Here is a 23,688-nt window from a genome sequence, read left to right as displayed (position 1 = left end):
CATTTTGCCGAACAGCTCTGCTCTCTCCATAAAAAAGATCCCAAGTTTCCAGTTGCCTTCTAGTTCAACACACTACCATGTTCCCATGCCAATGTTTCAGTCTCAGGTCTGCTACTGGGCTCCACTGAAGCTCAATGCAAGCTGAGGAAAAATCTTATCTTTCATCTAGGTATCTTACAGCCCTCAGGACACACTTCGAGTTTAATAATTTCCTTCCACATTCATCATCCACTTCTGTGAATTAAATGCACTCTCAGAAGATGCCTGGAAGAATGAAAAGCTGTGCCAATACTACCAGTTTGGAAAGAGATCTATTTCTCGAAGGTTCTCTTAGTCCTCCAACCCAGCTTAATTTTAACTGAGTTCCTAGGTACCCTTATCACAGACAGATCTGACCCCCTCACAGGGCATTCCCAGACTCTCAGCTTTATCAACTGTATAATGCAGGACCAACTTCTATCGTGAAAAAAGATTCCAGCAAGATATCCAGGAGAAAATATCTTTGATGCTGAACCCCAAACATAAAAGATGCAGTGTTTGATGTGTTAGTTCGTTTTGCAACTAAAATGTTGCTAACTGTATTATATTACACCACACTACAAAGAGGCAGACAATTAGGAATGGTTCAGCTTATATCATAGAAAATTAAGCTGTACAATGCCAGGATAGCTTAAGATCATACACTATATGGATAATATGTAAAATTGTTTAACCTTCGAATTCAGCTCTTTGCAAAAAAACCTAATATAAATATAGCCTAAAGAATACATATGTTGACAAACAATCAAAACAATATGTAACTCTGTATCCAGGACTAAAAGACTTTAAGAGTACTTTGTGCGTTTCACTGTCTTAGCTACATTGATCCAATTATCAAACTAACATAATATATTACCATAATTAGATGATTAAACATCCAAAAATCCTGAAAAATAAACCAACAAATGGAATCCTTCTATTGGCAATGATCAGTGGTCTAAAATAATGGAACTACTATATAGCCTGATCAATTTTAGTCCAGTAATTAATATTCTTTGAAACATTAAAGCGACATTAATGTCAGCATAAACACCCGCAAAACACTGGGTACTGTTATTTCACAAAATATATCCAAATGAACATTCTTGTGAGTATACTGAAACATAATTAAGTTATTCTGAAGAAAAGACTAAAGTAATGATAAGCTGATTCAGGAGTTAATTCAACTGAAACTACTTGAGCTGTTACTGTAACAGGATTATCAAGGCAATTGTTCAGCAATAAGAGAAAGGTGTACATTATCTGAAAGGTGAACCTTTATATCAAAAGTTCTTGGAACTGCATAAAGGGCAAGATTTTGAAAGTGAATCATATGAATAAACAAATTTTACTCTTCAATTAATTATCAATTTCACCTTAAAACTCTGCTGGTCCATTTGCACACCTCCAGCTATTAACAGAATAAAACTTTCAACTTTGTTCAAAATTTCAAGAGAATTGTTTCAGTCTATTAAAAACATTGCTTTCGTTAAAGGTTGTTTCACAAATCCCCCTTTGCTTTGGAGAAGGGAGGAATTATGTGCCACTTTCCTCAATCTCGTAACATGAGAGGCATTTCAAGTCTTTACTTTGTATATGTGCAAAGAAACCTTTGCCAAGCACTTTTTCTTGGAGACAGGGCTCTTCAAAAAATGGAAAACTGGCACTGAGACATTTTATTTTACCAATGAACTGGAGGAAAGAATAGTGATTTGCACTATCCAGCCTTGGCATTAATTCAGTGGATAGCCATTTGTTCATCTCTGCATATGGAACAAATGTCTCTTTATAATCCAATTCCTGGAGATGAAAATTGCAGTGCAGTATTCTAAACTTTTGATCCATGTCTCAAATTTTACCCCATTATATGGCTTTTCAAACAAAATCTGCCATTATTCTAGCCTGTCTATTGCAAAAGAGAAACCAAATGTATTGCTTTGCTTCTACAGTGCAAAATACCTTCTGTTCTTGAATTTGTGCCTTCACCACTTTGTATTCAGCTGATGGAGGCTTCTGATTAGCGATCAGTTCTTCAGTATCTGTAAGCCAGCTCAACAAAGGCTCCAAAGCGTCCTGGAATTTTCCACGGTGTAACAGTGCTTCTTGCAATTGGGAAATACGCTCTGCCACCTTGAAAAAGAACAATTTTTTTTAAACAATTCTAATTTAGGGTTTTCCTCCACAGATACAAGATTTGTAGAGGAGAATGAGAACAACCAAGCTAAAGAGGGAAGAGCAGAGGAAAGATAGAGAAAGGAACAAGTCGTGATAAAGACGCAAGTGTGAGTGGACAATGGAGGCCAGAGAGGGATGGGAGTGTGTAGGGGTGGAAGGCCAGAGATGGGTGAAAGAAAGGGCAGAGAAAGAACCATGGACACAAAGGCAAAGAAAGGGCTAGGGAGAGATGGTAGAGATGTGCAGGTGGTGGTGGGAGTGGGGGGCAGGGTGAAGGTATTCTGGGAGGAGAAGGTGGTAGAGGAAGAGAAGGGACATCAGGTCAAGGGGATTTGAAGACAGGGAGGCTCCACTAACATGGAAGATTGATTCACTGTCTGCAATACCACAAATAATTATCTGGGAAATTAAATAGCATGACTGCCAATGGGTTTAAACTAGGAACTGAACCATGATAAATGCTCTAGTTTCACATTGCTATTTTGCTTTTCATCCGATACAATTGCCCAAGTTCTCTTCAACCAAAATCCTAAATATATTACTTTTTAATCACATGAACCAAAATATTGAGTTTAAATAGCATTTCTTTCCTTTTCCAGAAAATTGTGTCACATTACTAGACTAAGACCACATACAGAAATTGCTCAATTAGGTTATTGTTTTTGTCAGTCCAGATAATGAATAACTGTTGGCTTCTCAATTCAAAGTGGTATGATAGCTTGAATCCAAGTCTGCCTTCATTCACTATTTTGTGCACATACACTTAGAATAAAAATTCTGGATTGCTATCAGGACTGAGAATCCGTGGAAACTGAAGCTAATTTCTTTCTTTTTTCATTCAGAGTCTAGGTCAGTTCTTAGTTCTCAGCACTAAGTGTCTTGTAAGAAGTGGGCAGTGAGCTACCTTGAGCTACTGAATTTGATGTGGTGCAGTTACATACCTAAAGTGCTGTTATGAAGGATTTTATCCTAGTGACATTGAAAGAATGGCAACACAGTTTTAATTCAAGATGCGTCAGCTGGCATAGAATTTGCAGATCCTGGTATTCCTGTGCATCCACTGCTCGTTCTTTTAGGTGGCTGAGGTTGCAGTTTGGAAGATATTGTTGCAGGACCCTAGGTGAGGTATTGTAGTGCATCTTGTGGTTTTTTTTATTCTCAGAAGGATGTGCACAGCATCAAACCAGTTAGGCTCTCTATAACATTTCAGAGGGCAATTAGAAATCAATCTTATTCCGGAATCTCTAGAATCTCATGGAGGCCAGGTAAGGATGGCAGATTTCCTTCCCTAAAGAGCATTAGTGAACCAAGGAAGTTTTTCCAACAACAGTTATGTGGCCACAGAGCTGTATCTAGGGAGATGTGATGTCCCAGGGCAAATCACACTCTGCAGCTACCCCAGTAACCAACCCAAATGGCAATCCTTAGAGCATTTCCATGAAATGTCTTTGAAAGGTCACAACTAGCCACTCTTACCTATTCAAAAGGTCACCCCCTAACCTGAAATCTGGTTCCTCTTAGGTGTCTATGGTCCCCAAGAGGAACTCAAAAGTGGGTCCCTGGCCCCCAAACCTGAACTCAATAGCATTGTCAATAACTCCTTACATCACTCTGAAGGACAAGGGCAGGAGGTGGGAGCACCACCAGGTGCAAGTAATCCTCTAAGCCACTCACCATCCTGACTTGGATATACTATTATTTCTTCATGGTCATTGGTCAAAATCCTGGAATTGCCTCTCTAATGGTATTGCAGCTAGATTTAGAATATGTGGACTGCAGCAGTTCAAAAAGTTTATCACCACCTTCTGAAGGACAATGAAGTACAACAAAGGACAGGCAATAAATGGTGGCCAGTCAGCAACGCTTATGTCCCACAAACGAATTTAAAAAAAAGGCTGGATTTTGTCTTGTTCTTGTGAAGAGGACAGATTTGGGCTTGCCTCTACATTGGTAGGCAGATGCCTGTACGATACTGGAACATCTTAGTTAAGGGCAGCATAAGCCTTTAATATGATTGCTGGAATATCTTGGGGTCAATAATTTTTGTTGCGTCCAGTAGCTTCAGTTATTTCTTGATATCACAGATTTAAGTGAATCAGCTGAAGATTAGCACCTGTGACACAGAGCCTGAGCAATGGTCAACCTCTAGGAACTGTCCTTTGTTACAAAATACCGTGCAAGGACTGTAACAAACACTACATTGGACAAACAGGCAGAAAACTAGCCACCAGGATACATGAACACCAACTAGCCACAAAAAGACATTACTTTCTAGTATCCTCACATACGATGTTACCTAGTAAGGTAATGAAACGTCTGGAAATGAACCATCCAGCTCAGTGAGCAAACCTACATCCAAAACCTCAACCTGAGCTACAAATCTTTTCAAAACTCGCAGAGCCAGATCTCATCTGTTGGTTCTGTGATCGCTTAGCCCCAAACAACACAAGCAGCTTGTGCCACTGTCCTGTGTTACAGTTTCACCTCATTGTTAGGTGTGCCTGGCTTACCCTTTTGCACTCTATATCAAAAAGGATGGTTGTACAGTCATAGTCATAGAGTCACACAACACAGAAACAGACCCTTCAGTCCAATTTGTCTGAGCTGACCAGACATCCCAATCTGACCTAGTCCCATTGTCAGCATTTGGACCACATCCCTTTAAACTGTTCCTATTCATGCACCCATCCAGATGCCTTTTAAATATTATACCCACCTCCACCACTTCTGTTGGCAGCTTGTTCCATGTACAAGCTTCAGTGAAAAAAAAATCTGTCTTTTAGGTCTTTTTTAAAATCTTTCCCCTCTCATCTTAAGCCTTTGTCTTCTAGCTTTGGTCTTCCCTATCTGAGAAAAAGACCTTGGTTAAACCCCCTGCCCATACCTCTCATGAGTTTATAAAATACCTATAAAGGTCAGTCCTCAGTCTCTGATGCTCCAGGAACAAAACAGCCGGTTCAGCCTCTCCCTATAACTTAAATCCTTTAGTCCTGCCTGAAATAACTCCACAAAGGATGGTGTCCTGTCACCATGTCACCCTTTATTTACACGTGCATAGTACTTGACTGGTTCGCCTTCCTCAGACTCAGAGGGGACAGAATGTCTGACTCTCCTGTTTATATATCAGTCAGCCCCAATTAGCGAACTCATATTCAAATGATCAGGTAAAAAAAAACACAAGTTGCTGGAAAAGCTCAGCTGGTTTAGCAGCATCTGTGAAAAGAAATCAGAGTTGATGTTTCAGGTTGAGTGAACCTTCCTCAGAATGCATATTGTATGATGTCCACCTGACTGATCTTATTACAATCACTATACTGACAAAAGTTTTGTAAATCTTTTCTGCATCCTCTCAGGTTTGATAATATCCTTCCTATAGAAGGGTGACCAGAATTGTATGCAGTACTCAAAGTGGCTTTAATGTCCAGTACAGTCGCAACATGAAGTCCCAACTCCTACAGTCAATGTTCTGACCAATGATAGCAAGCATGCTAAACACCTCCTTCACCATCTTGTCTGCCTGCAACTTCACTTTCAAGGAACTATGCACCTGCATCCTCAAGTCTCTTTGTTTGGATTCTCCAGAGTTATGGCAAAGGTAGAATGGTACATGCGCTGGATCACAAGGTTGCAGATGCTGTTGCTACTGATGGCACCAAGTCTCTTGGACACTAATTTCTGAGTTGTTAAATTTGTTTTAATTTAGCCCATTCAATACTATGGAAGCACCACTCAACAAGGTGGAGAGTATTCCCAATCTAAATTACTTTAATGCTGCCCTAGATAAGCTGAGATACCTAGACACAGGCTGGTGATTAATATTGGATTGTTTTCATCTGGACAGATTTGTTTGGTTCATCAGAAGATACAATACGATTGGTCTCTGAAAGTTGGTGTATTGGTTTCTACAACATTCATTTGAAAACAAATGATTGCACTTCAAAGTAATTCACTGGTATTGAAGTGCTTTGGTATACTTTACAGAACATTATATGGCATTATAGAAGTGCAATTTAAAAAAAGATTTACTTAACTTCTTAATGTTGTAAGTGTTAAGCTATCTTGTGAGGCCAGCATCCCGATTTTAAGGGTTGAACCTTTATTTTTGTACTGATTATTGATTAAACAAACTTGGAATGTACAAAGCACACTAAAAGTTTGAATTAATCTTTCTTTAGCCTTAATAATTCTTATATATCTACAAAAACAAAATGGTTTCTTTTTCAAAGCAAAGAAGAACAAACCTTTTTATTGAGTGTGTTCCATCTGGTGTTTGTCTCATCAAGATCATGTTCAAGTCCTTGGGTGTTGGCATTCTTTGCAGCACTCTGAATAAGACCCTGCCCCACTGCATTAGCCTGCTGAAGTTTGTAATGAATGGGATCCACCTGAACTTTCTGGAATGTCTAAACCAAAAGAAGAATAATGAAATGAGTAAAAAAAAATCAGTCAACAATACTGGTCACCTTGAAATAATGCTATTTTGCATAAGAATGGCAACATCACCATATGTCCCCACACAAAACCAGTATACAATTAAAATCATTAACTAGATATACAAATACACATTTTGGAATGTCATAATGACGAAGGTTCAAGGCCTAGGTTGAAAACTGTAAAAAGATTGAATTGTAGTTTATATCAAACTAAATTCTCTCAAGTCCTCAGATCTCTCAATATAAAATACATCTGTTAACATATTTCCCATCAGTTCGAGACAATTAAAACTGATGCCGTTGAATTCCAATATTAGACCATATAACTTAACCTTATGACATCTGACTATGAACAAATACTTTGGCATTTCCTTCAATTTTCAAATAGTGACTTTTTTTGTATGATAGACTCAGTAGTCAAAGAATTAAAGCAGCACAGTTCCCGGATATTTTCTGCTTTTGTGCCAAATGCAAAAACTTCTAACCATAGGACTACTACTTTCTCTACTACTATATAGTGAGAGAAATTAAGGCATTAGTTCAACAGAAGCGGTCTCTGGAATACGTAAAAAGCTGACCTGATTTGACGTAATTCTCTCAATGGGTACAAAAACTGAGCAAAACTTTGTCAAACATAGTATTAAATTTTTATGTGCTGAAGGTGACAAGTTGAAACACCTACAGATGCCCAACTGTTTTAAGAGGGTTGGCACTGACATGGCAGAGTCATTACTCAGTTTTGTTACTTATTCAGAATGCCATGGAATAGGAAAAAAATAAAGTTAGGAGACAGATTGTTCCACAATAGAAATTTCAATAGCATGTGAAATCAAATCTCCTGGTATTAGAAATCTGCACTTAATAAGTTACTTTACTTTTGCATATTGTAACAAGTATTAGCATTGTCATCTAAGTCCCGAGCTTTTGTTTTTTACATTCAAATGCACTGGACTGTACAAGATAGGCACAGAGTTGGAATGGAGACCATAAGATATAGGAATAGAAGCAAGCCATTTAGACCATCGAGTCTGCTCCATCATTCAATGAGATCACAGCTGACCTGACAACCCAACTTCACCTTCCTGCATTTTCTCCACAATCTTTGATTTCATTACTGATTAAAAATCTCAGAATTGAATATGACTTCATGAGCTGTAATTTGCTATTGCTCAAGCACATGAAAAATTACAAATTAATGCATCTCTCGATACTGCTTACAAATAGTCTCTTTCAGTATTGGGAGTAAGTGAAAATGCTACTTGTTTGGTTTAAATCTCTAGTCATATAGGTGCAGAGTCCCTACTTCCAGGCTAGAAGGTGGGTTCAAGCATCACCTCTTCTGGATGTGTGCCATAATGGGTCGAATTTTTTTAAAAAGTGGTCAACCATGGTTATGTATCTTGCCTAATTGTGGATTTATCCAAAGACAGAAAAACTTAACTTAAATTATGCATGTTAACAAACAATTGTGGTTCTATTCACCGAGCCGTGAATTTGTGTTGCTGACGTTTCGTCCCCTGTCTAGGTGACATCCTCAGTGCTTGGGAGCCTCCTGTGAAGGGCTTCTGTGATCTTTCTTCCGGCATTTATAGTGGCTTGTCTCCGCCGCTTCCGGTTGTCAGTTCCAGCTATCCGCTGCAGTGGCCGGTATATTGGGTTCAGGTCGATGTGTTTGTTGATAGAATCTGTGGATGAGTGCCATGCCTCGAGGAATTCCCTGGCTGTTCTCTGTTTGGCTTGTCCTATAATAGTGTTGTACCAGTCGAACTCACGTTGCTGGTCATCCGCGTGTGGGGCTACTAAGGATAGCTGGTCTTGTCGTTTCATGGCTAGTTTGTGTTCATGGATACGGATCGTTAGTCGTCTTCCCGTTTGTTCTATGTAATGTTTTGTGCAGTCCTTGCATGGGATTTTGTACATTATGTTGGTTTTGCTCATGCTGGGTATTGGGTCCTTTGTCCTGGTGAGTTGTTTTCTGAGAGTGGCTGTTGATTTGTGTGCTCTTAGGAGTCCTAGTGGTCACAGCAGTCTGGCTGTCAGTTCAGAAATGTTCTTGATGTATGGTAATGTGGCTAGTCCTTTGGGCTGTGGCATGTCCTCATTCTGCTGACCCAGACTTCTACGACCACTAGGACTCCTAACAGCACACAAACCAACAGCCACTCTCAGACACCAGGACAAAGGACCCAATACCCAACATGAGCAAAACCAACATAATGTACAAAATCCCATGCAAGGACTGCACAAAACACTACACAGGACAAACAGGAAGATGGCTAACGATCCGTATCCATGAACACCAACTAGCCACGAAACGACACGACCAGCTATCCTTAGTAGCCACACACGCGGATGACAAGCAACTGGTACAACACTACTATTAGAGGACAAGCCAATCAGAGAACAGCCAGGGAATTCCTAGAGGCATGGTACTCATCCACAGATTCTATCAACAAACACATCGACCTGGACCCAATATACCAGCCACTGCAGCGGATAGCTGGAACTGACAACTGGAAGCAGCAGAGACAAACCAGTATAAATGCCGGAGAAAACATCATAGAAACGCTTCACAGGAGGATCCCAAACACCGAGGATGTCACCTAGACAGGGGACGAAACGTCAGCAACACAAATTCCCAGCTCGGCGAACAGAACCACAACAATGAGCACCTCAGCAACAAATCTTCTCAAACTTTTAAACAATGTTTAACTTGAAAATAAAAATAGAAAATGGTGGCTGCATTTGTGGCGAGACAAAGAAGTCAGTGTTAATGTTGAGTCCAATATGACTTGTAAGTTTGTTCTGAAGAGTCATAGTGGACTCAAAATTTTAACCTGTGCGTTTAAATTTTAAACCTTCATAGATGTTGCCAGACCTGCTGAGTTTCTCCAGGATTTTTTTTAAATTTCAGATTTCTAGCATCTATTTTATTTTGCCTTTATCAGAATGTTTAAACTTAACTTGTGTGGTAAGCCAACTCCCAGCTAATTTTTAAACAGGCATTTAAATGGTTTCCCCACCCTTCAGTAAAGGGAGTTGGGCAGCAAAAAAAGTTTTAGGTTATCAACACATCACTACTTTTCAGTTCACTTGGATAGTAATTGGGCAGCAGCAAATTGGGAACCTATTTTTCAGGTAGGCCAGCAAGACAATTTGGGCAGAGTGCAAAATCATTTTTCTGATTTGTTGATGCCTATTTTGTGCTGAAGCCTATTATATATTCATATGCCATTGTTTTTAAGAGGAAATTATCTTGACCAGGAATGGTTTTGTAACTAACAGTGGAAATATGCGAACAGCTTTCATGATTGTATTTGGTGAATTTTGAATGTAAAAAACAGAAGCTAGTAAAGCCCAAGGGCTTAGCTAACAAGTGTTATTAACATGGTGCTATTTTCTAATAAAGTACTGATTTCAAACATATACTTTTCATATACTGTCGACATTTCTAATGTACACATTGCAGCTGATGATCGAAAAAAATCAACTGAAGTAACTATGGCATGTGAATGATAATTGATTTAAGTGGAAATAGCCTTGAAGCATTAAGGTGGTCAAGGAGCAAATAGAAAAGGAACAATTTCACAGTCCACATCATCCCAAAATGAGCTAACATATAATCAAGAAAAGAGCAACAGAACTTCAAAGATGAAAAGACTGAAAAAAATTACATTGAAGGGTTAAGGAATTTGTAACCATTGGGAGGGTAATGACTATTCAGAAGTCTTCAAAAGCCATGGGCTACTGAGAACTTCCTCTTTGGACAATGAAATTACATCAGTGATGTTATTGCCTGGTGTTGGTCTAACTTTATAAAATAATAAAAAACTGCTTTGAAAGAGTCTCAAGTGCAAATAACCATCTTGCAATAGCAAAATCAATGAAATTATTACCGAGTTCCTGACCTGGGTCAGCAAATGCATTAAACAGAAAATCCACAGGATGAGCTTATTAACATGTATCAGGATGCCACAGGTGGTCAAGGGTATTCTGCAGTGGCTGATTCACCACTGCTGGTTCACTAAGACAAGTCATGGTGTAACAGAAGGCTGTTCAATTGCCTTGTAACTGTAAATGCAGCAATACTCAAGATCAGTACCTCATCCACTACGAACATACAGAGGCAGTAGAGTTTACTATCTCTGTTGCAGCAACTTGCTAAGACTTTCTTCGACAGCATTTCCCAAACTCGCAGCCTTAACTAAATATAAGGGCAATGGGATCAACGCAACTTTTAAGATTCCGACGAGACCATATAGGCCAGCTCCTTTATTGTTGGGGACACAAAATCCTGGAAATCCCTACCTGATACAATTTTTGGAACACCTCCACCAGACTGAAGCAGCTTATGAAGGTAGCTTACCACCACTTTTTCATAACTGCTAGGGACAGACAGTGTGTGGTCATATTACCAGAATTTTGTTCAAATCACTATGTGCGTACAGGGAGACAAAGTTCAATCAATGCACTCAGACAGCCGGATCCCTGCTCCAACACCACCAGACTAAACTAATATAGAAGGTAAGTAATGTTTTTCCAACAATAATCGTTGAAGTCTTGGTCCTGCTACTGCATTTAGATAGTTAAGAATATGCAAAACAAATTGTGTTATTGGCAGATACAAATGACATCCTTTTAAACAAGGTCAGCAATGAAAGCTTGGCATACAGTTGTTGTCTTTTAGAGGGCGTACGCAGCTGCATTTGCAGATTAAGTTACACATCCACTAGTCAGTAAACATGGAATTGTTGGACATTGATCAAGGTAAAACTTCCTGATTAATTCAGGACACAATTAAGTTGAAGACCAAAATTTATTGCTTTTAAAAATATGCAACAAATCAAATCAGAAAACAGACTCAAGGTGTAATTTTCAGTGGAGTCTACATTCAAAGGGCGGCATGGTGGCACAATGGTTAGCACTGCTGCCTCAGCGCCAGGGACCTGGGTTCAATTCCCGCCTCAGGCGACTGTCTGTGTGGAGTTTGCACGTTCTCCCCGTGTCTGCGTGGGTTTCCTCCGGGTGCTCCGGTTTCCTCCCACAGTCCAAAGATGTGCGGGTCAGGTGAATTGGCCATGCTAAATTTCCCGTAGTGTTAGGTAAGGGGTAAATGTAGGGGTATGGGTGGGTTGCTCTTCGGCGGGTCCGTGTGGACTTGTTGGGCCGAAGGGCCTGTTTCCACACTAAGTAATCTAATCTAATCTAAACTGGGTAACCATGTTCAGTGACATCATTAACACCCAAGTGTATCAATTAAACATAGATCACACTTACATAAACAGCACAGAACCATAAATGACAGAAAAGCTGCGGAACACATACAACATAAAATATCCATACTTTCACAAGTAAGCTAAACTAAGCATCATTGCCTCTGCAACTAATTCAATGCAACAATATCATACAATCACATTTCTAGAAATTGAGCAGAATGACTTCATATCTAAAAAGATTGAAATAATCATCACTTCGTACAAATTTAAACAACATTCTCAGCTCCTATCCAATGCAATGCTGCAACAGGAAAAATGAATAGAAGTTTTCTAAGTCAGTTCCCTGAATAATTAATTCCTAATTTCAGAGATAGATTATTGACAGAATTGAGAAGAATGGTATGCCACATAGCCTTTTACCTCCCCACAAATTGTAAGGTCCATTTAAATGACAATTTTGACACAATAGAAAATAAATCATTTTCCTACTCTCACAATGAACGATAGGAATCCAAATATGCACAAAGAACGATGCCTTTAAAAGATCAAACTTGCTGGTTCAACTGGCAATGGCTAGGTGAAGTTGTCTGGTGTCTGCTGCTCTGAGAAAGCTAAGTCATATGCAAACATTCTGGATCCAAGTGTCAACCAGCTGTGAAAACTGGTGATTGTACTTGCACAACAAACTTTTTGTAGTGACTACCGAAATGGCTGCACAATTGTGGCCATTTATGTAATATAGTCTTAAATTGCTATTTCCTCTTCTGAAAAGTTTGGTCTACATACATTGAATATAGTGATGTAAGATCACTAAAAGCTCCTCTTTTTATTTGGCTAGATTATAAATCTGAGCATAAGCCTAGACCTAATTTTTACAGGCACATGCTTAAAATAAAAAAAAATGGAATTTTAAACATTTCGTCTATCAAGATATTGGAATGTCTTAGATGACAGACATTTTGAACAGTTGCCAAAAAATGCTATTCAAACAACCAGCTATAGTTGTGATCCAAGTAACGAGAACCAACCAGACTAATTCAAATCGAAAGTGGCAAAGTTTGAAAGTCAGCTGATTTACTGATTTTAAGTGAATCAATTTACCTGCAAGTCTGACACTTGAACTTGGTGGTTATCTAGTTAAGGAATTCAAAACCCTTTCAGTAGACCAGCAATAACAGATAAATCATTGTTAATCAAAACTAATGTGCATATTTCATTTAATTGTTAAGATTATTTCTGAAATCTTGGGATGCTTTGGTTAAATAGTCAAATTCTTTGATCTTTGCTAGATCTGGAAGAACACAACAGATACTTTCCACTCACATTGCATTAGATATATTTCATGAACCCTATAATTAACTGACTTTTAAAATCAGACTTTTAAAAAGGGAAACGGAGGCAGAAAATGATTTTTTCTCCTATGATAACTTATCGATTAACTTAAATCTTTTTTACAAAGACAGGAGATATATTTGAAATTGCCAAAGTGGAAACTTAATTTTAAAAATTTATTCAGAGCTACAAATCGTTGTATACGCTTTCATTCCATATTTATTGCTAATTTGTCAAGATTATTAGGAATTTTGAATAGCAGAGAATATCATAAATACCTCAATATCGGTATCCAAATCTTCACTTGAAACAGAAAATTCAACTTCATTTGGTTCCGTAGTAAACTCCTTTGTGTTAGTATCTAAACTTAGATCGTGTGAACCTGGTTCCAAGGTCACTATCCTTGGAATAGTGACTTTGGATTCTTCACGTGATTCTAACTGAAATAAATACTCCAGCATTCCTGCTTCAATAAAGTCATCCCCAAAGCATGAATTCGAAACATTTTCCCGTACATCTGCTTTTGGGTCCAAATCCCTACTTTCAGCTGCAGTTGCTTGTGTTGTGACAGTTGGCTCACTAACGTCCACTTCTTCATCACATTGAAAGAGAAACCGGATTGCTTCAAGTGGTCGATCCACATCAATGTTAAACAACAGTACTTCACTGGAACATCTATTATTATGAACGATCACATCAGACTCAATATCTATTCTGAGAGGCTCAATTTCTAACTGTTGTCCTGAACTACACACATCCACTGTGTCACAAGAAACAGTATTGAAACTTCCTGACCATTTAACTTCATCTAAGTCTGACAAATCTTTCTGCTTAATATCAGTGCAACTACAAGTGACAGGAATTTGAATTTGAGTTTCACCAGGTTCCAGATCCATGTTTGATGATTCCAACTGAACTTTAATTTCCTGCATTTCAAATTCAACCCATTTCTTACTTTCGCTATCTGAATGTAGGCCTTGCTTCCCTTCAAAGTCACCAATGAATTTCTTCACTTCAAAGCCTGCATTACATACTCTGGGAAATGTTGATACTTCCAGACTACAGTTGGATTGATCCGTGATGGATTCTAAGGGAGAATTTGTAGTAGGAGGCTCAGCAACTATTTCACATTCCTTTAGTTGTACAATGGGTGATTGCATTTCTTTAACCTTCCCGTCACTGAGTAATGTTCCCATTTCCAAAGCACGGTATGAGAGATCGAGACATGATGTTACTATGGAAACTGTTAAAGGATGTTCAACAATATCATGCTCACTTAATTGCACAGAGTTTGCCTGCATTTCTTTATTCTCCTGCACACTTGGCAAAATTACTACTTCCTGAGCACAGTAATCAAGATTTAGATCGGATGGTATTGATGAATCTGTTGTTCCATATTGTTCTAATTTAACAGAATTTTGTTGCCCATCTTTTGTAAAGACAGGATTATATATTTCACATTCCTGGATTAGGGTTTCATAATCAGTACTTTTATTATTTGCTTCAAACAAAACAGTGGTTTCTTTATCACATTTAGATTTTTCCTCTGAATTGACTAATATATCCTCTGCATCAACCAAACTTTCCTTCCAAAGATCATTAGTGAATATCTCACTATAATTATCCTTAGATATAGCTGCAATTCCTTTTTGATATACATCAGCTTCCTCTGGTCCAGTAGTGTCACAATTTAAATCTGTCTGTTGTCCTTCAGATTCAAAGATGCCCTCAGATTTTGCTTTCTGATCAATATTATTTTTCCAATCTGTATTGGCTGATTTATGCTCAATGACAGTTTCTCTCTCAATAGCTTTTCTACTGTTTTGTGGTTTTCTGTTTAACTCTTCAATTATTTTCCATTCATCAGACTTTTCTGTACTTGCAGAGCTTAATTTTTGGACAGCCATAAGGTTTTCTTTCCCTTCAATTATCACATCAGAATCTGTTATTTCGGTATCATCCAATAACTGGCTGACTTCCACTTCAAATTCCAAAAATGAATCTTTGTCTGCCACTGTGTTTTCTAGGATTATAGCACCTTCTTGCTGAATTGCAGACTCTTCTTCAAAAGTGTTGCTCTCTTCAATCAAGTATCTTTCTTCATCTTCAAACTGTAACAGAGAGTCCTTATCTCCTTCTGTGTTTTCCAAGATCTTGGAGCTTGCTTGAAGTGTTGACAGTTCATTGAAAACATTGCTGTCTTCAATGAGGTTTCTCTCCTCTTCTTCAAATTGTAGTAGAGAGTCTATATCACCTACTGAAGTTTGCATTACATCTAGATGTTGAAAAGCTGATTTTTGACTAAGGTGTTTGTCATCAGTAAATGTTTGCTCTTCAAATTTTAATAGAGGGTCAGTCTCTTCCTCTGTAATTTCCATGATTGCAGCATCTAGTTGCTGAAGTGCCAATTCTTCACTGAGATATTCTTTGCTTTCATTTAACCACTGTTCCTCTTGTTCAAATTGTAACAGTGAGTCTATGTCTCCCTCTATGCTTTCCTGGATTACAGCATCCAGGTGAAGAAGTGCTGATTCTTCACTCAGACATTCTGAACTAAACAATACTTTTTCATCTTCACACTGCGCCCCAGCCCCAGGATTAATTTGGTTTTTGAATTCTATGACAGCATCCTGTTCTCCAAAATCAACCTGTACATTGTAAATGTCAGTGTTTATTTTGATTGCACCCAAATTTGAAACACCTCCACACTCTATTGATGTTGCATGTAGAGTTTTGTTTTCCTCTGCTATTTCATATGCTCTTCTATGCAGAAATGAGGCATCTTCTAATGTTCCCTTGGCCCTGAAGGCTCTTGGCCATGTTGCAGATACACATGCATCGTTCTCTGGCAAATGTCTAGCCATCACTGGTACATCCTTGTATTCTAGTAATGGAACATATTCACTTTCCGAACTTTGAGACAGTATTATAGTATCTTTGAATTTACTTTCAGCTCCATGCTGAAATGTGGAATTATTTTCATTTTCTAATGCTGATTTCACTATGGTCAATTCGTTTTCAGAAGATAGATTAGGAAGCTCAACAGGGAATTGGCTAGAATGTCTTTTCTCTTGATTCAAATTTATGCTGCCTGCAGATTCATTTGGTGGGATTTCGGTTCTTTCTGCAAAGTCTGGAAAATTTGGTGGCAAGAAAGCTTTCCATGATCTCCTATTAATATTCTCTTTCCTCTCCACATGCGGTCTCCTTTTTGGTGGGCCAGAGGACCGGATCACATCACTGCTCAGTTTTAATGCATCAAATATAACTCTTTCATCTAATTTTTTACTTTCACAACTAGCTCTTGTTTCAAATACACTGGATGTTGTAGGAGTTCCATTACTTGATAACGTGCTCGTCTCTACAGCTCTCTGGTTTACAGAGTGTGTGTGATCAGCAAAACTTCTTGATGGCTGGTTACCTTTTGTTCCTAGATCTATTTGTTCATTAATTCTCATAGTGTCATATATGGATCTTTGTGGAATGTAACAATCTTCAATGTACATATCATCATCTTCATTTTTTCCTAAACAGGTGGGATTATTACGTCGTAAACAGTCTGGCCTGCTGAGTGGCTTCCCCATAATTCCAAAGTGTCTTAAATAACACACAAAAAAGGAAAATTAACCAGATTTTTGGAACGGTGTGTCTTTCACTTCAAATCCAACAGAGAAATATGCTTGGGAATTTTTATTCAATTAGAAGTCTCTAATGTGTAGATGTTCCAACAGCTTATTACTCACTTGCCACATTAAATGAAGTATATCCAATCAATAAAATCACTTCACACAAAAGAGCCAAAACTACATTTATGCATTCAATCAGATCTTCTCTGGTCTTCTGATAATGTACATCCTGGTTAAACAGAAGGCGGCCTTTCGTATGCTTAGTCCAAAACTGTGCAAATTATTTTCATTTTAACCACAAACTACAATGTCTAAGACCACGACTGCTGCAGGAGAGGCAGTCCTTGAAAACTGGCAAGTTTTCTTTTGAAAAGTGATTCTTGGCGGATATTCCGGCAGATTCAAAGACAGGAAGTTCTTCAATCAGTGGAGCTTCAGCTGCTTCCTTTCTTAGCAACATCATGGCATTTTTTAAAACTGTACAATTTCAGAACAATGACTAAAGGTTTCCAGATGAGTTGTTTTTACAAAGAATGATTTAAGGTTATTACCTATAAATCAATCATTTGCAGGTTGATGCTATTAAACCACTTTGCCATGATTCTGCAATTCCAGCCAGAGTCTAGTTTAACGGTTATCCAAAGAGCGTGATGAGCAAGAGTAACTCCGGCACGAATCAGACCAGTGCCAAGAGTTGTCAGCTCCTACTGTAGTATGACTTGCTTATTTACCTACTTTGGTCCAGGTGTTTTCCCCCCACCCCATCAGTTGCCAAGCAGCTTTTCTTTTTCCTCCTGGTTTATGAATTGTAACAAGCAGCCTAGAAGCAGCATGGCACACAAAGTTAATTTTCTTCCCAGATCTTGAAAAAGCGTTGTGTCCAGTTATCACATGCTCCAAGGCAAACTTTTACTCTTGAACAAAAGGGTTTGGTGAGCTTCCGCGTTCTGACCAGCCCTTCCAAAAATCTGCTTTGCCCGGCCAGCTCTTCCTCAGCATGTGCTGTTTAAAGTAAGTTAGCAGAACTGGTTTGCTCATGGGCAATGTGAAGCAGCAGTGATTAATCCCACAACCGACGTCAGCTTCTGTGGCTAATTAGATGTATTATGCTTTCACAGCCAAACAAAAATCCCGTAGCAGTCTTGTCAACTTTCCAGAACTTAGATAAGAGGTTAAAAAAGTTTTAAACACTTACTTTCTAAAAAAAGATTGTTAAATTGCCACAAGATCTTAAACAGTACGGCAGGCAAACGGTTTCCAGTACATTTTTTTTCCTCTCAACTGACTTGAGTGTCTTTCTGCTTACACAGACAAAGAAACGCCCTTTTTTGCTCGCTCGATTCCCCCCTCCCCCCCACCCCTCACACACACATACACACGCTGAGTAGCATCTGCTGTGATCTTATTTTCTCTGTCAGTCCGAAAACATTGAGAGTGCTAAAGTCCCAACTTGTGCACCCTCCCCTGCCTCTCTTACGTTTCACCCCCATGTGGTCAAGCTGCAACTTCTGAATAAGTTGACTCTTTAGTGACTGCCGCGTCTACAGTGGCTTACATAGGAGACGTGGATACACTAAAAAAAGCTGCAGCAGAGAATATGGCATTCAAAAATTAATGCTTTGACTGTATCAAATTTCTTATAAATACTCCTTAGAAACAGGGAATTAATTCTGTTAGCTTTGTGTAGTCAGTCTCTTACCCCAAGTCCAAATCACGTCCATCTAGGTTAAAAACATTAAAACACATATGTAAGAATTAAAAACTTTGAAAATTGAAGACCACAAATTTAAGTTAGTTAAAATTATGAGCTTTTATTTCATAAATAGAACTATGAAGTTCAGCCTGATGTTAAAATTCCTAATTTTCCAACTTTGTAGATTGCAGAATTTTTTTAAGTTCATAAAACTCTACACTTTTAAAACTTTATAATCTTACTAAAAGTTTTGTTTGTTTATTTTGAATTTTCTAGTATTAATGTCATCCGACTTCGTATGATGATTTGAATTCAACAAAGCAGGCAGCCGCTATAATTTAGAGCTAAAATAAACCATGTGTGCAATGCAAAACATTTCTACTCAACATCAAATCAGCCAATGGAATGCAAGACCTTCTGGAGGAAAATTTCTTTGCCTTTTTCAGCACAATCTTGATACGGAAATACTACATCAGACTCAAAATTCCTTTTCTGTTTTGTCATGTTTTGGGTGTCTCTCCAATCCCTGCCCCCTTGGTTTCCTTGTTTTGCTGCTCTCATCCACACACTGATACAAGCAGGAGTGGATAGGGTAAACGGCCATTAGCCCACCAGTTTGAAATCACATTCCCTCGTGTATTGTTTTACAGAACGGTCAAAAAGCTTGTCAAAGCGCAATGGAAACTCGGATTACTATAATAGCTTGTACTCGGTGGAGTTCCTGAAATAGCACTATAATCCATTCACTACATAATCTTTATTTTCTAAAAAGTTTATTTAGTTTTAAGCACTTTTTTTTTCCAAAGCAGATCTTTGAGTTGAAACGCAAACGTTCAAAGCTCACTGTTCAAAAAGCTACAGTTTTTTTTAAACAATAAATGAACATGGTTTCGATTCACTGATGCGAATCAATGTTTCTTTAGTTAGCTTTTCCTACAGTCAATCCTTTACGATCCTGACAGCACAGCACTAATAGTAATAGTTCTTTCCACAGGCAGTTTCAGATTCCAAAATACTCCTCTGATTAATGTAGATGAATAAAAATAAATTCCAAATATAACACATTAAGCCAAAATTCTCTCAAAAGGCATGGTTCCACTGAAGTTTTTAAAAAAAAAATTTACAATCTGATCAAAGTACTGGTGAAGACACAATTAGCAGCAGCACTGCTGGTCAACAAAGGAATTAAAATTTCTAACAAAGCACCAGGATTTATTTCTGGTGATACAGAACTTCGAGTAGGGACATCATAACAAATGTGCACAGGCCCTGATCAGATTGGAATTGGAATACTGGGCATAATTCTAATCTCCAAATTGCAAAATGGACATAGAAGCAATGGAGAAAGCATAAATATATATGTATACAGATGATACCAATGTCATAGCTTATGAATTCTGGAAAAGATCAAATAGGTTGGGGCTTTTTTTTCTTATAGGAGAATACAGAGATAACATACTATGTGCAAGTCATTAAACACGAGGAAGCGACAAGAGCAACTAGGTAATTCTGATGAAAAGAAACAAAACCAAATGTATGGAAAACTTTTCCATTTCAGTCAACAGTTCTTCCGATTTTAAATAGCTGAAAAATAGTAAATTCATAAACTATCTTGATTTCATTTGTTGTACTTTGAATCGTTCCTTCTTTGCTCATTGATGTTAATTCATTCTGATTTGCATTAATTAAAATATGACCAGGACGTACAAGAATACCAAGCTTAAAAATTTAATTTGCCTTTTACAGAATATGTCTTATTCACGCACTAGAAGGTAGATTATCAACTTCAGAGCTATGATAAAAATGAGAAATATAGGGGAGGGGACAAAGTGGATTACCATGACATGTCCCTTCATTTGTGGGACTTCGGTTGAATAAATCCAAGATAGTTAGGATTTCCATATGTAGATCAAGAAAGTCTTCATTCAGATCCCTGTAGATTCAGGCTGTACAGTATAACAGAAGAGTTGTGATCTTACACTGAAAGACCATTGGAATTGGTAAGTGGGAAATGCAACTTAAGGGATGGGAAAGGGCTCTCCAACTATTTAAGCAGAATTGTTTCTCAGCATCACAAATCAGCTGTCCAGCCAACTGAGTTAATTGACCTCGAAAGCTGTTTTTTTATAAAAAAAAACAATTCACTGGATGTGGGCAGTGCTGGCTGGGCATTTATTGTTCATCTCTGGTTGCCTTTGAGGTTGGGTGGTGGTGATGAACTACTTTCTTGTACTGCTACAGTATATATGGTGTAGGTACAGCCACAATATTGTTCAGAAGAGAGTTTCAGGATTTTGACCCACTGACCCAATGGTATTGATTTTGACTTCTCCACAGGTGCTGTGAAAACGTGAGGCATCAGTCTTGTCTGCCAGTTTTGTGGAAAAGTTCCATATTACCAGGTGCTTTTACTTAGTGGCCTAGCCAAGAAATTATCGCAATCAAAGCTGGCAGCCAGCCATTTGACTTGAAGCTACAAGCTCCTTATGAGGTACATTAAAACAAAGACAAATATATCACACTTACATTTTGATTCATCACACCCAAGGTATACTTGGAGAAATTAGGAGATATAAATTGGTAAATAAAACTTGAGCTTCAAATATTTCAGGAATTGCATGGTGTAAAGTTGGATTTTTTTTGATAGCTGCAATCTTTTTGACTTGGTTTATTCAATTTAAAACACAGAAACATTCAGACTTAAATACATTTCCTTTCTATGATCTCTCCTATACCCCTTCTCTTTTTGTAGCTCTGCATATACTCCAGCTGTTTATTGCTACACACCTAATCAATGTAGGTCACTGGTTAGTGATGCTAAATACAGTATTGAGTGTGTTGCCCCCCTCAAATGAATTAATTGAGCACAGACTGGGAAACAATTTAGCAACTTTCTGATCTGTATGGCTCAGTTCTACATTGAATGGTGGACTAACCAAGAAGTCTAACGAACGACCTGCAGATGAACCATTGATAATAACTTTCAAAACAATATTTTAAAATAATCTAAATCAAATTAAAGCAAGGACAAAAGAAAAAAGAACCTTCAAGATTAATGTGACATAGAAACCACCATTAGTTAAGTTTTGACCCTTTCAACCAAGGAAATCGAGGTCTAGATTTTCTGAAGGTTAGCAATCTCAAGCAGTTTGCTTCTCCGGCCGTTCTTTTCACAAGGGCTGTTCCTAGTTTAAGAGAGAAGATTCAATCTGACCTTTTACAGAAATATGAAGTTGCACTTTCATTCTGACAGTTCTTTTGTAGCACAAAATTATTGGGGTAGACAAACCATGCTCCCTTTACACAGCAGTCAGCTGCCTTATTCTGAAATGTTACAAGTCTTGACAGCTTCTTTGACAGCTGCTGTCAAACTAAAAGTACATTAGATAAAAGTTAGGGTACTGGAAGGGTAGAGTGCTAGGTGAGTAGGTTGTCAAGTAGGTAAGGTGCCTTGGCACAAGGTGGCAAGGTGAGTGATGTAGTGTTTAGGATTGGTCGAGGTGGGTGGGTGAAATTTGGTTATGGCAAGGACAGTGGGTGGGTGTTAGGTCTGTGTTCTGGTCTTGCGTAAGGGGTGGATTCCAATCCAGCTGCAGGGGAGTCGCAAGGTCGGGGTAAGGGTATGGGTTAAATTGAATAGTTACAAGGGAGTTACACTGTGTTTAACAGCCTAACATTTCTTGAGTCATTATTTTACTTAATGTATTTGGAAGCCTCTGAATTAAATGAAAATTTTCAGAAGGTTCCAAGCAATGGAAAATTGGTAGCACAAACTTCAATTTCCTGGGTAATTCCTTCAGAATCTGCTAAGGTGGGTACTCTGCAGGGATCACATACCCAAGTCCTATCCAGAATAGAATAATGGCTGTTTAGCCATCAGAAAATCTGGACTAATTTACAACAATACCAGTTAGGTACGTTCACAAAATTATCTTAAGACTATGTTTAGTAGTTTTACATGAAATAAATGTGTGCAATGTAACATTTACTGCGTTCTTCAGTACAGTTATCTATCTAGTTTCAAGTGCTCCTAAGCATTATGCAGAAACCACATCTGAGTTAAAGAATTTTCAACAGTTCAACACAACTCAGAATACCACAGCACTGCTTCTTCGTCTGCCAGTTAGTTAGTAATTTAATCCATCAGGAGGGGGTGGGGAGATTGGATTTGTAAGAGGGTAGAGAGTCTGTCATGCATAAGAACACATTAACACTAAGACATTAGGAAAGGTCAACAAGAGTACACCTAGCATCAGAACATCTGGAGTTGCCAAGCAAAACACTAATTGGTTAGTAACTGGTTCCAAATTTTAAAGTGACAGACTGCCTGAACACTAAAATTTAAAGCTTAGAGTTTTAGAATTTAATGGAATTTGAGATACAGGAAAATAAGTAGCTTTAAGCAAACAACTGATCAATGCTTCAAATTCATGTATTTTGATAGCTATCAATTGTTGACTCAAAAAACAACTACGACAAAAAACATTATTTGATTTGTACAATATTTATATTGTGAAACAACTTCACACCAGGTGCAGAAGCAATGAGATTAGAACTAGTCTAGCCTTCCCACATTCCACAACCAGAAATACTTTTCAAACAAAAGCAAATTGCAGAAACTCAGTAGGTCTCTCAGCATCCATGGGAAGAAAGCAGAGTACATGTTCCAAGTCTGGTGACTCTTCATCAGAACAGACAATTGTTTTTGCATGCAGGGGATCTCAAAATATAGCATTTTCATTATATCTACATGCATTTCATGATGTGACTTCATGTTTGGAGATTACTAATATTATATATATATAGGACCGCACAAATAGCTGCTCAGTTTTGCACAACACCAACATGATCTTTACAGGTACCACTTCAAATCATTTACTACATACTGCTTTTATAAATATAAAGATTATTGGATCAAAATACTTGATCATCCAATGATTTTATTAGAATGGTCAAACTGGGAATAGATTCTGTTCATGCCACTTTCCTTTATTTACAAAGCACGTTCAGGAAAAATGAACTGGATTAAGAATGAATAAAATTGGGAATCTGATTCTGGAAAATGTTTGAGGAATTGGAAAATAAACTAAAACTTTTCCACAGTTCCTGCATTTCTTATCTCATTGTGCAATATATACTGTGAAAAAAAAAGATATTTTAAGCAGTGGCCGACAGTTGCAGTATAATATTTTAAG

General features: G+C 38.0%; 1 protein-coding gene across 12 annotated transcripts in view; it reads right to left on the bottom strand.

Moving 5' to 3' along the window:
- macf1a (microtubule actin crosslinking factor 1a) overlaps positions 1-23,688 on the bottom strand; it is a 536,531-nt gene that overhangs the window by 109,550 nt on the left and 403,293 nt on the right. For all 12 annotated transcript variants that reach the window (XM_060847668.1, XM_060847672.1, XM_060847670.1 and 9 more), the window contains 2 exons: positions 6,435-6,596; positions 1,978-2,148 (listed from right to left, as the gene is read on the bottom strand). In XM_060847668.1, the coding sequence (XP_060703651.1) occupies positions 1,978-2,148; positions 6,435-6,596 (333 nt within the window). The remainder of the gene's footprint in view (positions 1-1,977; positions 2,149-6,434; positions 6,597-23,688) is intronic.

The sequence above is a fragment of the Hemiscyllium ocellatum genome, chromosome 30 (assembly GCF_020745735.1).
Source record: "Hemiscyllium ocellatum isolate sHemOce1 chromosome 30, sHemOce1.pat.X.cur, whole genome shotgun sequence".
NCBI classification, from domain to species: domain Eukaryota; kingdom Metazoa; phylum Chordata; class Chondrichthyes; order Orectolobiformes; family Hemiscylliidae; genus Hemiscyllium; species Hemiscyllium ocellatum.
This window is presented reverse-complemented; position numbering and strand designations above follow the sequence as displayed.